The sequence below is a fragment of the Pyxicephalus adspersus genome, chromosome 9, assembly GCF_032062135.1.
Source record: "Pyxicephalus adspersus chromosome 9, UCB_Pads_2.0, whole genome shotgun sequence".
Taxonomy (NCBI): Eukaryota; Metazoa; Chordata; class Amphibia; order Anura; family Pyxicephalidae; genus Pyxicephalus; species Pyxicephalus adspersus.
The window spans coordinates 7924162-7941584 of record NC_092866.1 but is presented as its reverse complement, the minus strand read 5'-3'; the positions used below and the strand labels follow the sequence as shown (position 1 = coordinate 7941584).

Sequence of the window (17423 nt, the reverse complement as noted above, 5' to 3'; positions counted from 1 at the left end):
TCATCCAGATGTAAATGCCGAAAGTACCGGGGGAAGCTCTAATGGGAGATGAAAAGCAAAACTTTCCACTTGCAGGCTTATGTGGAATGCATGTTTATGGAAATGTAAGCAAGCTCGCCCTGAGACATTCTACCTTGGATAAAGAAATTAGGGGAGTGGCTTATAGCTGGATTTATTGATCCCTTGTGCGTGGTCTGTATTACGCTCTACATAGAATAAAACAGGAAATTACAACATTAGCTTTTAGGTTTAATGGTTGGGGTTACATAAACTTTAAACAGACTCTGTGACCAAATAAATGCAGGTAAAAGTACAGAACAATCAAATATACCAAATCAATACCAATAATGTTTTTATTTGTTGCAATATGGCTTTCAGATTGTTAGAATATTTGAGTGCTTTAGAAAAGTTTAAGCTATAGCACAGCTCCCGCCTTCCTTGGTCGCCCCAACCCTCCTTTTCGTGAGCGTCTAATTGCTGTTGGCCCTGGCACAGCTCCGCCACCCCTTCCTGCGTAACCTTATATGTATTTGCAGGAAAAATAGTGAAGGGGAATGCTACAGCCCTTTAAACCTATTTACCCCTTGGGAACCCTTGAAATTATGTTCAAGTCTTGGAGAACCAATTATTGGGGAGTCAATGGGCAAGAAAGCCTCTTTACATTGGTGGCCAGTGGAAAAAATGGCCCCTTACAGTTGTGGCTAGAATGCCACCATAATAGATAACCTAGGAGACCAGTGTCATGCAGCTGGGTTTCGGCCCTAGAACTAAGCTGACGCCATCAAACATAAGGGCAATCAACCACAGTTCAAGCAACCCCTAGCAATTTCTGTAGGAACCTTTGTTGAGATTCGCTGCTTCAGAGCATCACAGCACCGAGTGTGGTGGGGTCACTGACATCACATGAAAGATGGTGGTGCCCAGTAGTGGTCTCATGGCTTTTTAAATGTCCACGCAAGGGAGGCATTTACAGGTAAATTATGTATACAAAATATGTTAAATGCATAAATATTCATATGGGAAGAGTTTTGTTGAAATGAATGGTCAGGTGAAAGGTTCTCTTTGAAAGTCTCACCTACAGAACTTCATCCTGGTGAAATCTGGTATTGTAATGCATAGTGTGTTAAAAATCCATAGTATAAGAGGCTACTGTTGCTGACTGACCATGGGAGGTGTGGTCCCTATCAAGGCCAGTTTTAGGCTATGGCAAACTGCAATTATTTGGAGCCCCTACCTACTCCAGGACTGACAATATGGAAAGGGTTTTGGAAGCTAGAATGCTATGTATTTGGGGCTCCAATTATATTTCTCTATTTGCCTTGGCCCTCATTTTGTCTAGAACTGTCCGTGGTCAATAGGTTGCCAGAGGTTGGGGCTCTAACTAATCAGTAGGCCCCACTTATGGTCTAAAACGAAAGACAAGAAAAATGTGTCTGTCAGGGACAAAACTAATGTTGCCGTTCTGGATCTGGAGGCTTATCCCTCCCCAGAATTGCCCAAAGATAGAGATTTTGGTGGTGTCCTGAAAGTTTTGGATGTCAATAAATTTGCCCAGAGTTTTACTTTGCTGTATTTGTACTGAATCCAGAGTGCACTGCGTCTAGACCTGTGCTTGTCTGATTGATTAGATGAAAGTCAGTGAGTCATCTCTGCTTAATTATTCCATTCTGGTGAAACAGATGTGGCCCTTGATCTGGAGATACATGAGGATGTCCCCAGAGGGGAGGTCACCAGCGGTCCTCAGGGTGGGGGGGGGGGGGGGGGCATCTTCTAAAAAGTCAGCTTTTTCTAATCTTTTTATTCTTTAGATGAAGGTAAATAAAGGATTATGTGTACCTGGGAGGAATCAGATCGTGCTGATGCGATCTGCAGATTAACTACGACTTTATTGTGAAAGGTGAGATTAAAGATGACTTTAAAGGTGAATTCAGGCACGCCAGATACAGAACTAAAATACAAGATAGCTTGTCTGAAAACTCTTCTAATAATGCAGAAGCATAACCCCGCCACTTGGGTAGCGGAATACCTTGAATCATAGGAAATTTACATCAAACATTATATTTTAACAGGAACATACCAGCTTTGAAAATGTGCTTATTTCTATTTAGCCTATCTATCATAGCCACCACCATCTACATTTATTACTAACTATACATGGAAATGTTGGAGACCCTGTCACCAGACCATTTATTTCAGGAGAACCTCCTGACATTGTAATATAAGTATATCTTACAAATGATACATTTGTATCTGTAACAGATGTATCATTTGGAAGAGATACTTATATTACAATGTCAGGAGTTTCTCCTTTGCTGGGCATCTTCTCAAGGATTGCAGCTGTGGCTGCATTCTTTGAAAAGAGTGTGCGATCCCCGGGGCACTAGAGGATAATTAACCTCTAGAGTGCCCTGGGGATTGCAAACAGGAGGATACCCAGGGCTCCTGTTTTAATTTCCTCTTCCGATGGTTTTGCAAAATCGGTTCGCCGAAATTTCGCGGAACTATTGAAAGTTTGAGGAAGTTTTTGCGAGAATGACAGGCATTCTTGGTCATCCCTAGTCACCTAGTTATTGTGCGTTTAATTTGTTTATTTCGAGGCCTGGGTGCAGCGTTCCTTTAAAACTGCTGTCACCGGTCGGTTACTTTGGTGCATCGGGAAGCAATTTGGACTCAGTTTCCTCTCTCTACAAACGCCACAGTATGACATTTCATGTATCCGATCCCCAGGCTGAACACACACTGCCAAGGCCGGCTCATCATCAGAACCACCAGGCTCTTTCTCCGCTCCTTGCGCGAAAATGTCAGTTTACTTAGCTGGAAGCTGTAATTAAACCCCTTTCTGGATTCTGGGTGTCCCACCAGTGGCGGCATCTGCTACTGTGAATCATCCGTGAGCCAGACAAACATGATTCACACTTGTTTTTTCTCTGTTTAATTATCTGTGGCCTCCAAGATAAGCTCCAGCTCCTTTGTGTTTTCAAACATTGTAACAAGTCAGAGAGGAAAAGATTTTACATTTGTTATATAACACTTTCTGTAGTGTTTGTGGGCAGGATTATGGAAATGTATTAGATTTTCTTATACTGTTAGTATAATCTTTAGGTCTGGATTGTGTAAAGTCCTGAGGAGCCCAAATCTTCACAGGAAGTTTTCTCGATGATGATCCTGGTTCTTCCACATGTCTGGATTTTTCATTTCATTTATTATCCTCTCTGTATCATGACATAGACTGTGCAGTCGTATCCAGGGACCAGAGGGCTGACTACTGCTTTCCACAAGACTAGCACTTTATTCTACTGAAATATGCTGTTCATATGACAAACTCTGCTCCATCTAATACCCCTTTAGAATGATCAACTTTTACTGTCTGCTGGTCATTACTTAGGAGCTCAAGGATCTATAGTACACACTTACCCTAAGTAGGAATTAGTAGACTGCTGGACAGCTTGTGTCGGTTTAGCCAGTTAGTCTGTCAATGCATGCCCTGGCTTCAGATTGGTCTAATGTCTGTCTCCTCTTTAAATGGATTATTCCTGCAAATTGCTTGGACTGTTTTGTACTTGGCTTGCCTGTGCTGGACCATCAGTCCAGTATTGTCCTGTCTACCTGTTCCTGGAACATGGGCTCCGCTTAGATTCAGTTTGCCTACACTGGATCTATGTAGTCATCAACCTCATGACTCTGACTGAGGAACTACAACACTCTAGTTCCTGTTATACCTGTAAGTTCACTGTCTCACCTGGTGACATAGTGGGTCCACCAAACTCTGTTGTCCATGAATTTATTCTTCAAACTAGTAAAGGAAGACCACATCCGGGTAGAATCCTTATCAATGAAAAAAAGGAAAGGTTTGCCTATGTTAGTGTAATGTGGTCATGCTGGTACTTACTTTGCCCTACCTTGTTTTATTTTTTATTTGGGGTGCACACATATCTAAGGCTTTTCCGTTTTATCCAACAAAACTAAAGCAACAGTGGTCTTTCAGTGCATTGTAGATCTCTGCAAATAAAAGGATAATACTTAAATTGCTTAGCTGTTGGAAGTTCATTGATATGTTTGCATTGATGTGGATCATCCAGATATTTGGACCTCAGAGACGACCCCTTGCCATTGTACGGCTTCTCCTACTTTTGCTCTTACCCTGGACAAGTTCCACCATTTCTCCTTTATTCTCTGATATAATGTAAAAGAGAATTCCAATAGGAAGTGTGTGACCCCCCCCCCCCCCCCCCCTTGTGGACAGAGCAAGGAACTCAACCACAGTGATCTTGCCATCGAATGTTCCCAGTAGCCAACATCTACTTATCACTAAACTAGGCATCCTGGATCAGCTGACCCATCCACTTGTCTTTATTTTCCTCTTCTATATTGATTCAGACCTAACATCATTCAACCCATTTCCTCTTAGCCTAGAGCTTCAGAAAAAAAAGGCCACTTCTCCTCCAGCTACTGATTTGATTGGAGTGAGTAATCCTTTATGAACCTATGAGTCTATTACAATAAAGGGGTGAAAATAATTACTAATTTTTTATATACAATATGGTGACTCTTCCCCATCCATACAGCTCTGCCCAATGTGTTATAAAGCAGAAAGACTAAAGACAGGCTTCATCTGCCGTGCTCTTGCAAAAACCCAAAGTGCTCTGAGAATCCTTTGTCCTGCTTTAAAGTAATAAGAAGTAACAAAGTAATTAAAAGCCCAACTATGACATAAAATAACAACACAAGCTTTTGCTGCAATATTCCTATTCAATCTTGAGATTTCTCCTGTAGTATGTTTTTTCCGCCACTCTGGCCACATGGTGGTCAACATAATACTGTCCCATTTCCCCTGAGTCTTGAGCCATCCCTACCCTGTGATTGGCTGGTTATACAGAGAAGCAGTGTGATGATCTCATTTTTCTGTGACTTTCTCTTCCAATTAGAGTGCTTCTTGTCAGCACATGAATTGATTGGCTACTTATACTTGATCTGCTTCTTCCTTTCCATGAACGCGTTCTGCTGTACAAGGATTGTAAGAGGCTGACACCGGTTCAGATTCAGCTATGTACCCTAAAATAATGATTTAATAATGTATTATTGATACAGAGCTGCATTAGCTGATCAGATAGAAATGTTTCTTTGCAATACAAAGCCTGTATATGTATAGCTACCATCTGATATAAACATCTGTTTCTAAATTAAAAAAATATAAAAACATTATTAACCCCAAATTATTCTAATTTCTCTTGAAACAATAACAGGCTGTGTTGCTTTGTTGTGGGCAGGCAGAATATAAGTCACGGAGTGGATAATTGCCCGGTCCCATGTGCCAAAAGCAGTCAGAATCTTCAAACGCTTTCCTTTGTTTTCTAATAAAAAGCAGAATTGTGACAAATAAGCCTCTTAGTATCCAATATCCTGCTCGGTCGAGTAGTGAAAAGAAAATTTCATAATCTCACCGCAGCCAAATCCATTTGCTTAAATCTTTGTCTACGCAAAAAAAAGGTCTGCTTCTATTAGCGTTCATCAAAGATGAATCCATTCATGACAGGCGCTCCAGACATCATGCTCCATCAGTCGAGCTGGGATGAAAAGCCTCCTCGCGCATCCATCAAACTACGAAGGGAGGTTTCTTGGCAGATTTGAAAATGCCGAACGCCTGGCACCATTTCTGGCAAGCTTGTCAATCACTGAAGCTTTCCTTTCATTCTGAACCTGGCCCAATGCCAAGAAACGCAGACGGGATCTTCCCTGAAATTGGATTTAACCCCATACAGAGAAGCTCTCTATCACAGGGCAAATCATAGATCAATCACTTACTTAGTGATACTCAATCTTCAAAAGGTTTTTTCTATGTTGCTAAACAATTTTTATAATGCAGTAGTAACATAACAGAATTAGAAGAGTCACCCAATATAATATAAGAAAATGTCTGAACTGAAGTTCAGTCCTGTTCAGCAGCAGATAAGTGATGTTTCATATAGCTGTGATCACGAAGTGACACTAAAGACAAATACAATAAAAAATGATAAAGGTCGTAATGATATATTCCTTCCCATCTTCAAAAAATGTGTTCCAATAATTTCCTTCTATCTTTTGCAGAGGCCTGCATATTTTTAATGTGGCTACAATACATGCTCCACCCATTGTGCTGTGGAGAGCTGAGAATACAATTGTGACTACTCAAATCCATAATGCAAGAAATCATGGAAGATGGAGCTTGGGTAGCACTGTGTAGCTCTTGGACTCCAGCACTTACAAGTGGGAATATTAACTTGTAAATGGTGGTAGAATTTTCCTATACTAGTCTTATTAATTAAAGCTCTGCAAGGCTGCAGAAGATAGATTATCATGAAGGAACCTGGGTGATCAGCAAACCTGAAATTAATTTTTAAAAAACTCATTTGATTTTAGATAGAAATGTTTCCAACCCTGTGCCGGATCCATTCTAGATTTGCTGGATCACCCAGGCTCTCTCATGATAGTTTTTCTTCTCTAGTCTTGGAGAGCTGTAATAAATCAGGCACACTGTCTCCTGCATCATGGCTACATGGACACTTGAAGCACATCCATGGCCTTCAGAAGTCTTCTATAACAGTACATATGCTATATGTGGCCCCTTGTTGATGTTGGGGCCCTCTATACAATCAACCTTGCTTTAAAGAATCTATAAACCCATATGTATGTAAATCTCATATAAGTTAACACAGTAATGTAACTTCAAAGGTAAATTTTATGTATTTGTTAGGTATATGCAGCCCTGAAGTTCCAACTTTAATTATCTGTTATAGGGTGACATTTGTCCCTAATCGTGCTCCTGCATTGCCTTCTTCTCTCAGAAGCTTTTAATGGGGTCTTTCCTATGCACAATGGGCCTGATTTATTAAAGCTCTGCAACCCCGGAGAAGATAGCCTATCATGGGAGAACCTGGGTGCCACAACAAACCTGGAATGACTCTGATCCGGGATTACTAATAACAAACAATTTTTAAGAATTCCATTCTGGAATTGCTAGATCACTCAGGTTCTCCCTTGATATTCTTTCTCTCTAAATAATCAGGCCCATTGTGCAGGCATCAGCTCTGAGAAATGCCATGAAGCCAGTAAGTGGCTGCAGAAGATCAGCAGCACTGAAATGAAAAAAGAGCAAATATTTTATTACAAAAGCCATTGTTTATATTACACAGTGCTTTGGCAAAGTAAAGGTCATTCAGTTAGTATTTAAATGCACATTAGAGCTGCGGGTTGTTATTCTTGGCAAGAAAGGATTTTTTCTTGCCTATTAATGTGAGTGATTCTGATAATCCGTATTGATAATATTGGCGTTGTTTCTGTATTGAGGACTTTCTGGGTTAAGGACTGATGTGTTTACAGATCAGTCTCTATACGTCCAGCACTGCAGAATATATCACATGTATGTAATTGTAGAAATATTGGTGCAGAATGTAAGTTTCCTGTCCCTGATTATCAAGGCTGATCTCTGAAAATGTCCTTGGTTCTCAGTACTGGCTGTGTTTTTATGGTTGTCATTATTACATAGAGTAGAGGAGGTTTTTCTTTTATTTTAATGACGATTAAAGCAGAATTGCACTCACCGGTCCTTGACAGTGGCGGGCTCCGCCTTGTTCTTCCTTCTTCTTTAACTTGTTCTGATCTTTGACCATCCTGATTGGCTGGAATGATGTGACTACTAAACAGGCATGAGGGAGTTCATTCAGTCCCGGCAACTGCAGGGGAAACCGAGATGTGCCGGGTATCCTGGCAACCGCTGCTGAGCTGCGCATGTAAGAGCAATGATTACAGAAGGGACATCGCCTGTTATTTTTTGCAACAATGTCCTGCCTGATCACATAAATTTAAGGTGGAACTTTAAAGCTTCGTATACACATTTTACTAGATAATTGTCACCTGCGACAAATGATCATGCTTATCTCGAGCAATACTCTGGCGTGTGTATGGTGGTCCCTCAATGTCATTTGGCGATCTGCTACTGCAGATTGCCAAATAACGAAGCGGGGATGAACAGTATTAGTGCAGCGGGGTGTCTCTTGCTCATCCTTCCTCTGCTGGTCTCCAAAAGAACTGAAGAGTGTTGTGTGTACAGAGCTTGTTTGTTCTGTTGTAGATGGAAATCATTAGGAAAAATTGTTTCCAGCAACAGAAATGAACTGTTGGTATGCAAATTTAAAGGTGAACTTTGTATTCGCTCCATGTGGACTAATGGGGGCAGCACTTTAAGCCAATCACAACCTGAGTAGTAGAAGCAGAGAAGGACCTTTGCTCTTTGTGTGGACACATTGGGCTTGCTTTATTATTTCTCTCCTGGAGAAGATAAGACTATCATGGGGGAAACTGGGTGATCCAGAAAATTTTGGAATGGATCTGGATAGATAGCAAATTTGTTTTTAAGAAATCTTTTCCAGTCTTGCTGGATAGAACCAGGTTCTTCCATGATAGTCTATCTTCTCCAGTCTTAAGGAGCTTTAATAAATCAAGCCCACTGTTCTGCAATGGCCCAACATGCCCCCCACTAAGCCAGGCCTACAGCTCTGCAGAGAGACTGCTGCTTTCACACAAAGGTCTTTTTGTGCAGCATGATAACAGGGGGATGGGCTTGTCTACTACATCCAAGACTGCTTTAAGTTAAAGGGCCCAGACGTCTCCTTTTTAGAAATGTCTCTCTGTTCTATGAAAATTTACAGAAACAAATTAAAGATTTTAATGAACTGCTTGTTAAACAGAGTCGACATCTCCCAGACTTCATTCGGAATGATTCCCTCGTAGCCTCAATTACAGTAAATAAATACATTGCAAATACTGCCGGGGAACAGACATTAGTATAAAACCAAGAAATAAAAGGCTATAAGACATGCAAATCACTCTTTAAAGCCATTTTATTTAATTATTCTTTCAAGTCATAAATACACTAATTGGTTTTGTAGCAGACATTTGCTAGGAAAATGAGCAAAGGGCGGCGGGTAAATTATTGACTGCTCAGAACTGAAATCAGGACATTACAGATAATAATGAGTTGCCTTCTATTGCTTTCACTGACCAAATATTTCTTACAGAAACACAGCAAGAAACGAGAGAAGATCGGACCAGTGCAAAACAAATCCAGACATTCCAAAGAACTACAGATCCCAGCATTCCCTAATTATCAGGTGACTTATAACTGACCTTTCTGTAATAAAATTCTGACCTATCATAGTAACTAGCAACAGTTATCATTTTCAGAAAAGCTGCACTTTTATCATTCAAAGCAATTGTCCCACTCCAGCAACATCTCCAAAACTGAGATGATATTAATATGCTGCAAGCATAGGAAAGCAATTCCACAGTCTCCTCTCCTCAGTGATCAGACTGAACATTGTACCGTTGTACTGAGGTGAGAGGCTGTTTGGGAATAGGGTCAGTAACAGGGATGTGATAGGGTTGGTATATATAAATGGGAAGGTAGGGACTGGGGCAACTCTACTGTGGCTGGTTGGAAAACTTAGTAAGGGGGGAGCTGTACTGTGACCGTTGTGGCTTGGGGGTGTATATTCTCTGGAAGAAGGTATGCAGTGTGAAACCCAGTAATTTTTGAAGCCAGGTGGGAAGAAGTTGTAGGTAGGTGGCAGCCAACTTTTCAGTAACCACCCAAAAACAGCTGGGTAGTTACTTAAAAGTGCCGGGTTGTGGGGCTGGGGAGAACACTGGTATGGAAACTTGCAAGTGGTGGTGCTGTAATGTGGCAGGTATGGTGTCCTGCAAGGGGGGAGGTTTGTAATATCGTAGGCATTGAGACTTGTGTGGTGGTAGGAGGAGGGAGTGTAAGTAAACTAGGGCAGGTACAGAGATCTGTAGAGGGGGCTATACTTGATCTTGGGTGGGGTGGGGGATGTTGGAGAATTATACTGTGCCAGGTAAGGAGAGGGACCCTCCCCTGACATCAACTTTTAGGACTATACCACAAAAAAATCATTAAACACACTTAAAATGTAAAACTTTACACTATATTTTTTTATCTCTGACAATTACCGTATATATTTTCTAAAATACCATTTTTCTCTCTTGTAAAAAGTGCACAGTAGTCTGGATGTATGCAGTGCAAAAAAACAAGGGTGACAGAATTACAGCATGGTTGTGCTTTTTGTGCAAAGGGCCGATATACTGAACAAAAAAGGCACATGGCTGCTTTTTTCATTCAATGAGCCTCTGAAGTGGCAGAAACAACTGTCTGTGATCGGTCAAAACAAAGTATTCTTACAAAAGACAAGACAGCCAATCCCAAAACAATGAGGAAGGATATGAGTACCTGGACTAAATAAATATCAGACAGTCATCTATAGGTGCTGATATAAATAAATTGTTCTTTTTATATGGTGTCCGGGAGCCACAAAACCCAACAGGCCATGCTATAAGGCCGATCATAACAGGAAATTTGCACTTTAGCACGCAGCTCCTGCTTCATTATTGGCTGTAGGATGCAATAGGTAATCTTACTGACCAACGTGTAGGCATAGGAGATGACAGAGGACAGGGATGATCAAAGCAGAAACTTCCTCTTCAGGAGCTGAAAAAAGAACCTTAGCTTTATGGGGTTCCTAGGACACTCTGAATGGGAACAGGCAATGCACACAGACACCAATGTAAAACTGCCCATTTTAGCTGGTAGGTTATTAAAGTCCTGGTACAGGTACGAGTCTATTTCAGAGAGGAGTAATATGCAACGTGTGAAATGTAACCCATAGCAAACAGGTCTGCAATCAACACTTAAAGCGTATGTAAACTCAATAAATGTTGCAGCTTATCGAACCTTGGATGTGGCAGCTGCAGTAGTTGACTTTTTTTCTTTTCCTGCCAGTAACACAATGCCTGTCCTGGGGTAACAACGCTTATGCTGCACTGTATCTGTAAGGTAGTAGCATTGTCTTTCTTGGACAGGTCTACATAATATCTCCTTCTATGTAACATAGAAAGAAGGTGTTTAAAAGTTTCCAGAGAAAGCTGAGAATGCTTATTGGCAGCAGGAGCACAGGAAGGTATCAGCTCACAGGATTTCTGGCAGGAGGAAGTTTTTTTTTTCATTTATTAAACATTATTAAAAGATATTTTACAGACCAAAAGGAAGTCCATGTTGGAGTTTACATACATTTTAAGGAAGTGAACACTGTGTGGCATAGCACTTTCAATGCAATTGTTGCAATGAATTGGCTACTGTCAAAACAGAACTAAAAACATGATGGAGAAAGCCCTTGAGCTGGAGATGGTAGGTACGGTTAAAAAAAATAAGGAAAAATGCAAACACACTATATATAGTAATCTCACATCAATACCCTGGGAAGATCTCTCAGCTGACGCTTCGTACAGCTTCTCTCTAAAGCCATGTCAACCCAAATTCTCTACTAAGAAAGCGTAACACCTTCTGACACACGGCATGATCTCTGCCAGCCATTTGTCCGGAGTAAGAAAAGCACGCTGGCACACTCCACTAAGCCCTGAACATCATAGACAGAGCGAGGTGTAAATATGATACAGCTCTTGGCACCGGCTGGCACCTTTAGCTGATGCTGCACGGGTCCTCGTTGCTTGGTTTGACCTCGGCTTCCAGCAGTACACTCATCACGGCTTTTGTCAGGTAGCTGCAGGTCCCTTTCTTACCCAGAGGGGGGGTGTTGTAGAAGGCAGACATGTCGTCCTGTGGAGAGAGGAAATAAAGCCGTGTTACAGCAGCTACAGCAAGGGAGACTTCTCAAAGTTACTATAGGATCATATGTAAATCTAACCTATTTTTGGGCATGCTAATTACCAGTAAAGTTGCCTTGTATACACATCCAAAAGACCAGAGCCTGTTGCTGAGGGCTGCCATCTTGGTTGTGATCCCAACACACTTAAAACGTGTCACTCCAGTTTTTACATTTGCTACATAAAAGGTTATGCAGAGAGGTAAAGAGGAGCTGGAACAACATAGTCTGTACTGTGTCATGGTTGCCCCACTCCAGTCGAAGTTTATATACAGGCCAGGATATCTTTAATAAAATTTTCTGACTCTTTGTAAATGGCACATTTTCCAAATTTACTGCAGCTTATTTGGGAAGTACTAAAAATATGTGCAGATGCTGGTCCTCAGGGGCTGCCTTGAATTAGACACACCCATCAGGGGTGGAGCTATGCAAAAACAAAAGGTGCTGTTTGATGATAGGGTCTCCTTTACAGTTAACTTTGAGACCTGGATGATCGAAAAATATGGGCTAGTTTGTCCTTCCAATTGGAATTAGCAAACAGCTACAGTAAAGAGATATACAGAAATTGTTTTACCTTTGAGCCCTTACAAGTCTTGTCCCTCCCCCCAGTGACTGGACCGTGAACACAGAAGCAGCTGGCAGAGTAGCTCATCTCTTTTGCATTAATGATGTAACAGTGACTACAGCGCTGCATTTATTGTCTTTTTTTATTTGCCTGGGGTGTAGCTTTGACCCTTCAGTGTTCTTTTTAACAAAACAAAAGCAGCCAGTTTGAAAAAAATGGGTTTGTGTTATCTGTGTAGGTGTTAACAGTGCTGAGCTCTGCAGGGGCGGCTGGTGGTAATTGGCCTGCTGGACTGAAAGTCAAAAGACTGATGCTTTGACATCTATGGGTCTGCAGAAGTTTGAACGCAGACCATTAAAAAGATTTTCAGCTCTATTGTAAAAGTATCCTGGATTCTTTACCCGTAGCCACCTAATGAATCAGGCTCCGTGTATACCAGCTGGAACTAGGCTGCAGCCCTCTAGAAGATGGTTTGTGTTACCCAGGAGAGGAACACATTGGTTTGTTTTAATGAACTTTTAGGATCTGATAAATATTTGCAGTCATACATGGATTACAATGTCATACACAGTGCTGCATTATAAAAAGGGGGTCAGTCATAAGTGATTTTGAACAGATTAGGGTGCATACATTTTTAATGGGCAGTGTGTGTGTGTGTGTGTGTGTGTGTGTGTGTTTAACACCCCAGTGTGTGTTTAAAGCATTGCACATATGTAAATGAGGCCCAAGTCTTTGGGTATGTACACACGAGAAGATTCTGATCCGATACGAACAGTTCGGCTCATCCCAGGTGAGAATCTGACACGCGTACAGAGGTCATACTGTACGGATCTTTGATTCACCGCAATACAAGTGAAAGGAGAAGAGCATAGCAGAGTGCCGCTTGCTTGTTCTCCCCCTTCCCTCTCCATAGAACAGAATGGTGCTGTGTAAAACAATCATAAAACATTGTTTACAGCCAAAATAATTAAAGCATTCCCACAAGTTTTCTCTTCTAATGCAGAGTGTTTACACAACAATTTAAATATCCTACCCTCCTATAGGATTTCTTCCAATCTGGAATTCAGTATCTGTGACTTACACCCACCATCAGAATTAGAATCAGCTTCAATTTCATCCTTCCTACAAATAAATGTGCTCCATGACCAATACACATAAAACATAAGTGCTAATAATACAATTCTATATTTGCCTTATGACAGGCTCTCTAAGTAAATGCCTTTTTTCTATATCTGTTGCTGTGTTCCCCTTCTCTTGTGGCGTGACAGCCTCCCAATATCACAGGAAGAGTTGTCACGTCTCTGCCACACACAGGTGACTAGCCAAATTTAATTTTGTGTGCAGAGATTCTTATCAGATCACTTGGCAGGAGAGTCAACGACCTTGAGGCGGTGATTGCCCTCCCTGCTCACCTGTTTTTCCGTTCCCTGAAGCCGGCTCTGGTCTCGCTGAAAATCATTAAATGCCTCTTTCACCAGTTTGTCCAAATCGACTTTCTCTTGAAACTCAAATTCTGGGTTTCTCTCCAGGATGACGGAAACGATCATTAGCAGCTGAAGAAGGACAAAAGAACAGTTTTAGGTTATTTGGAGCACTGCACACTGAGGCCATCCCTGTCTGTCTGGGATGGAAAGAAATGTGCAAATGGAAAGAAGCAAAAATTATCATTACACAGGACCAAATTATAAAGACTCCAGGAAGGATAAAAAAAAAACAACCAATGAAGTTTACTCTTGATACAAATAACCCAAAACCCATAAACATATCAAAGTCAGAATCTACATTTCTTATGCTTGTATGGTTCTCTCCGAAGCCACTGACATATTATTGGCAGAACAACATCAGGAATATGTGACAAATAAGTGGACAAAGCTCCATATCAAGACAGACATGTAACTTTGCATGCAGTAGCATTTCTGGCAGCACAGCACAATGCAATTAGAATGAATCTGTACCACTCCAATGCATGTAATTCACTTCACTGCCATGTAGTAATGTGAATAGGTTCTAAATGACTTTGTGGCTGAGGTATTATAGTAACAATTATTGGGAAAATGCCAATATGTGGCAATTACAAAGCCGTCCTATGATTGCAGGCTATTACCTCTACGATGATCTGGCGATACTCAGGCTGAGCAATGTTCTGCAGCATGTCCTCCACCAGCAGAGAGAAGTTCATCTCATACATTGTCATGTCAGACAGGGTAGGTTGCTGTAAGAAGAGAGATTTTGGGGGGTAAGAACATTCTACATATGCCAGTATGCGAATATATGCCGAGGGCTACAATGAATTTAAATTTACTGACTCTACAATCAGTAGATACATTCTAATAAGGTTTTTATCCAGATCATACATTTAACATATTTTAGGACAGGTGGAGTCATCCGTATGTGCCATTTAGTGGGCTGCCTTTACACAATAAAAGACCCTGACCATGCTTGGTCCACAGCACAGGCCTGTAGTGACTTTTATACCAATTCGGCTTGTAGGCCCAATGCACAGCACAGTTGGTGGAAGGACAATTCTTTATACTATAGTGTGATAGGAACAACAAGGTGAGATTTTAAGTGACTTTAATTCCCACAGCCACTCTGTTACTGTTTAAAGTTATCGTATTGCGTATGAACATTGGGCTGTGCATGGAGGCCGGTATTCATCAGGAGATTTGTACAATGCTCTAGCTGCACAGTGCTTGAATACAATGACTGAAAAATACAGGTAATAATTTAGAATCTAATCTATAGTACAGGTAATGTTACCGAGAACATATACTATAGAACAGGTAATAATATCGAGAACATATACTATAATACAGGTAATGTTACCGAGAACATATACTATAATACAGGTAATGTTACCGAGAACTTATAGTATATTACAGGTAATGTTACCGAGAACATATACTATAGTACACAGTGTTCTCCCCAGCCCCTTTTCGCCAGGTGCACCACCTGCCACTTTTCAGTTACCGCCACTACCCAGCTGTAACTGGGGTTGGATTGCAATGTAGTGGGCGTCACCAGCCTACTGCTAAAATAGTACAAATGGTTCAATACAGGTAACATCACGAAACATAAAATAAACTACAGGCAATAGAACAGAGAGACATATAGTATAGTACAGGTGAAATTACAGACATATACTATATTGTACAAGCAATATTACAGAAAAAAAGGTAGTAGGTAAAGTAAAGGTAATGTATGACACATATACTATAGTAAAGGTAATATTACGGAACATTTACCATAGCACAGGTACCGTTACAGAACATATACCTTAGCAGTGGTCGCCAACCTTTCTGACCTCACGGACCACTAAATTCATAATTTTACATCCCTCGGACCAATAATATGATTTAAAAAAAAAAAATGATAAATATATTTGTAAAATAATGATCTTCCAAATGGTGCCTGACAAGGACTGTGGCGGCTCTGATTCATTGATCAGCTCACAGTTAAGTGAAGTATAACTATTGTTACTATTATCATTAGTTGCATTATCTTTGGTATTACTAAAGAATGTCAATTATTTGTTTGCTTTTTCTTACTCATTCTAGGTTTATTTCATTCGAATCTAAGACCAAACAAGAAATGATAGTTATCAAAGTCAAAAATATTTGATGCCATTAAATATAACAGTTAAAGAAAATACACAGTTAAGGTCATACTTACCTAAAGGAGCATCTGAGAAATAAATAAAATAAAACAATCAAATGAGAATCGGTATTAGCGGGGTGACTGTTGTAATGGTGGAAACAATACTGAAGCGTACAGCTCGGCAACATAAGACTACACTGACGTCACGCTGTGCCTGCCTTGTTTTTCTGTCTCTAGTACAGCTCATGAATTTAGTGCAATATAAAGGTGTAAAATGTCATTTGGAATATAAGACTATATTAGAATAATATTTTTTATTTATTATTAATAAAACATAAAAAATCCAAATAATGTCCAAGTTTTTCTGTGGACCTCCAAAATGTTCTCGTGGACCACCAGTGGTCCATAGACCATTGGTTGGCGACCGCTGTACATTGTTAACAGGCAATGTTACAGAACATATACTATAGTACAGGTAATATCACAGACATATACTATATAGTACAGGTAATATCACAGACATATACTATAGTAAGGTAATATTACAGAACAATTACTGTAGTACAGAAAAATAGGTCAGAAAATACAATACAGTTCAGGTAATAATATAGCACAAATAATACAATACAGTTATCATTACGGAACATATAATTTAGTACAGACGTTACCTGGGGCAGGAACTTGCCAGCCACCATAATCCCGCTGGACGTCCTCTCCAGAATCTGCCACACTCGGTCATAAAAGCCGGATGGATTCCTATTGAGGGAGCCATCTATCTGTCTGCGGTTCAGCCAACACCTGCATGGCAGAAAAACCAACACTGATTGCACAGATCCATCACTAATAAATAATAAATGCCTAATGATTTTCAGCAGAACATTTTCTCTGAAGTGGTCTTATCTAATAGCGCTGTCAAATTATAAATAAGAAAAATAATAGGAAAGGCGTCCTTAAATTTGTGGGATTCATTTTAATCCAATAGTTCATTTGGAAAAGAATTTATTAGTTTTACCAAAGTTTCCACAATAAATACGAGGAACCTCTTATCAATATTTGCTAATGTTAGAAAAACTTTTTGCTGGGAAGGGTGTGTAAATGTTAAATAAAATTGTGCTGCTTTTTACATGTTTTCTAGGCTCTCATTAAAGAAACAAAAGCCAAAAATAAAATAATTATATCAGATGCCCACCTAACCATCCCAAGATACTGAATTAAAGCAGGAAAAAAAAAAAACTGTATTTGCTTCTGGCTTTCACTTTTGAGAGGGAAACGACAAACTCTTTCTTTTTACCATCCCAAATCTTGTGGGAAGATATTCCTGCACTGTGCTGGATAACTTTGGAGCTCAAAAGCTCAAGCTAGTACACATCCAAATAAATGATTGCAGCACTGAATCCTAAACCTCAACCAAGCTGTTTGGGCTCCTTTAAGGTTTCATTTAGAAACAGATAGTCAGAAAGGAAGCAACAACTGCTTTCTTTTAAAAATATATGTATTAAATGTTTGTTCATAAAAAAGTGTTAACTGCATGCTAAACATTTAATTTTTTC

At 40.2% G+C, this 17423-nt stretch overlaps 1 protein-coding gene across 3 annotated transcripts in view; it reads right to left on the bottom strand.

Annotated features, from left to right (window-relative positions):
* Positions 1–8858: 8858 nt before the first annotated feature.
* The window catches only part of PHKB (phosphorylase kinase regulatory subunit beta), a 171496-nt gene continuing 162931 nt past the window's right edge, over positions 8859–17423 (bottom strand). For all 3 annotated transcript variants that reach the window (XM_072422462.1, XM_072422461.1, XM_072422460.1), the window contains 4 exons: positions 16542–16671; positions 14381–14488; positions 13689–13829; positions 8859–11665 (listed from right to left, as the gene is read on the bottom strand). In XM_072422462.1, the coding sequence (XP_072278563.1) occupies positions 11528–11665; positions 13689–13829; positions 14381–14488; positions 16542–16671 (517 nt within the window). In that variant the 3' untranslated portion in view covers positions 8859–11527. The remainder of the gene's footprint in view (positions 11666–13688; positions 13830–14380; positions 14489–16541; positions 16672–17423) is intronic.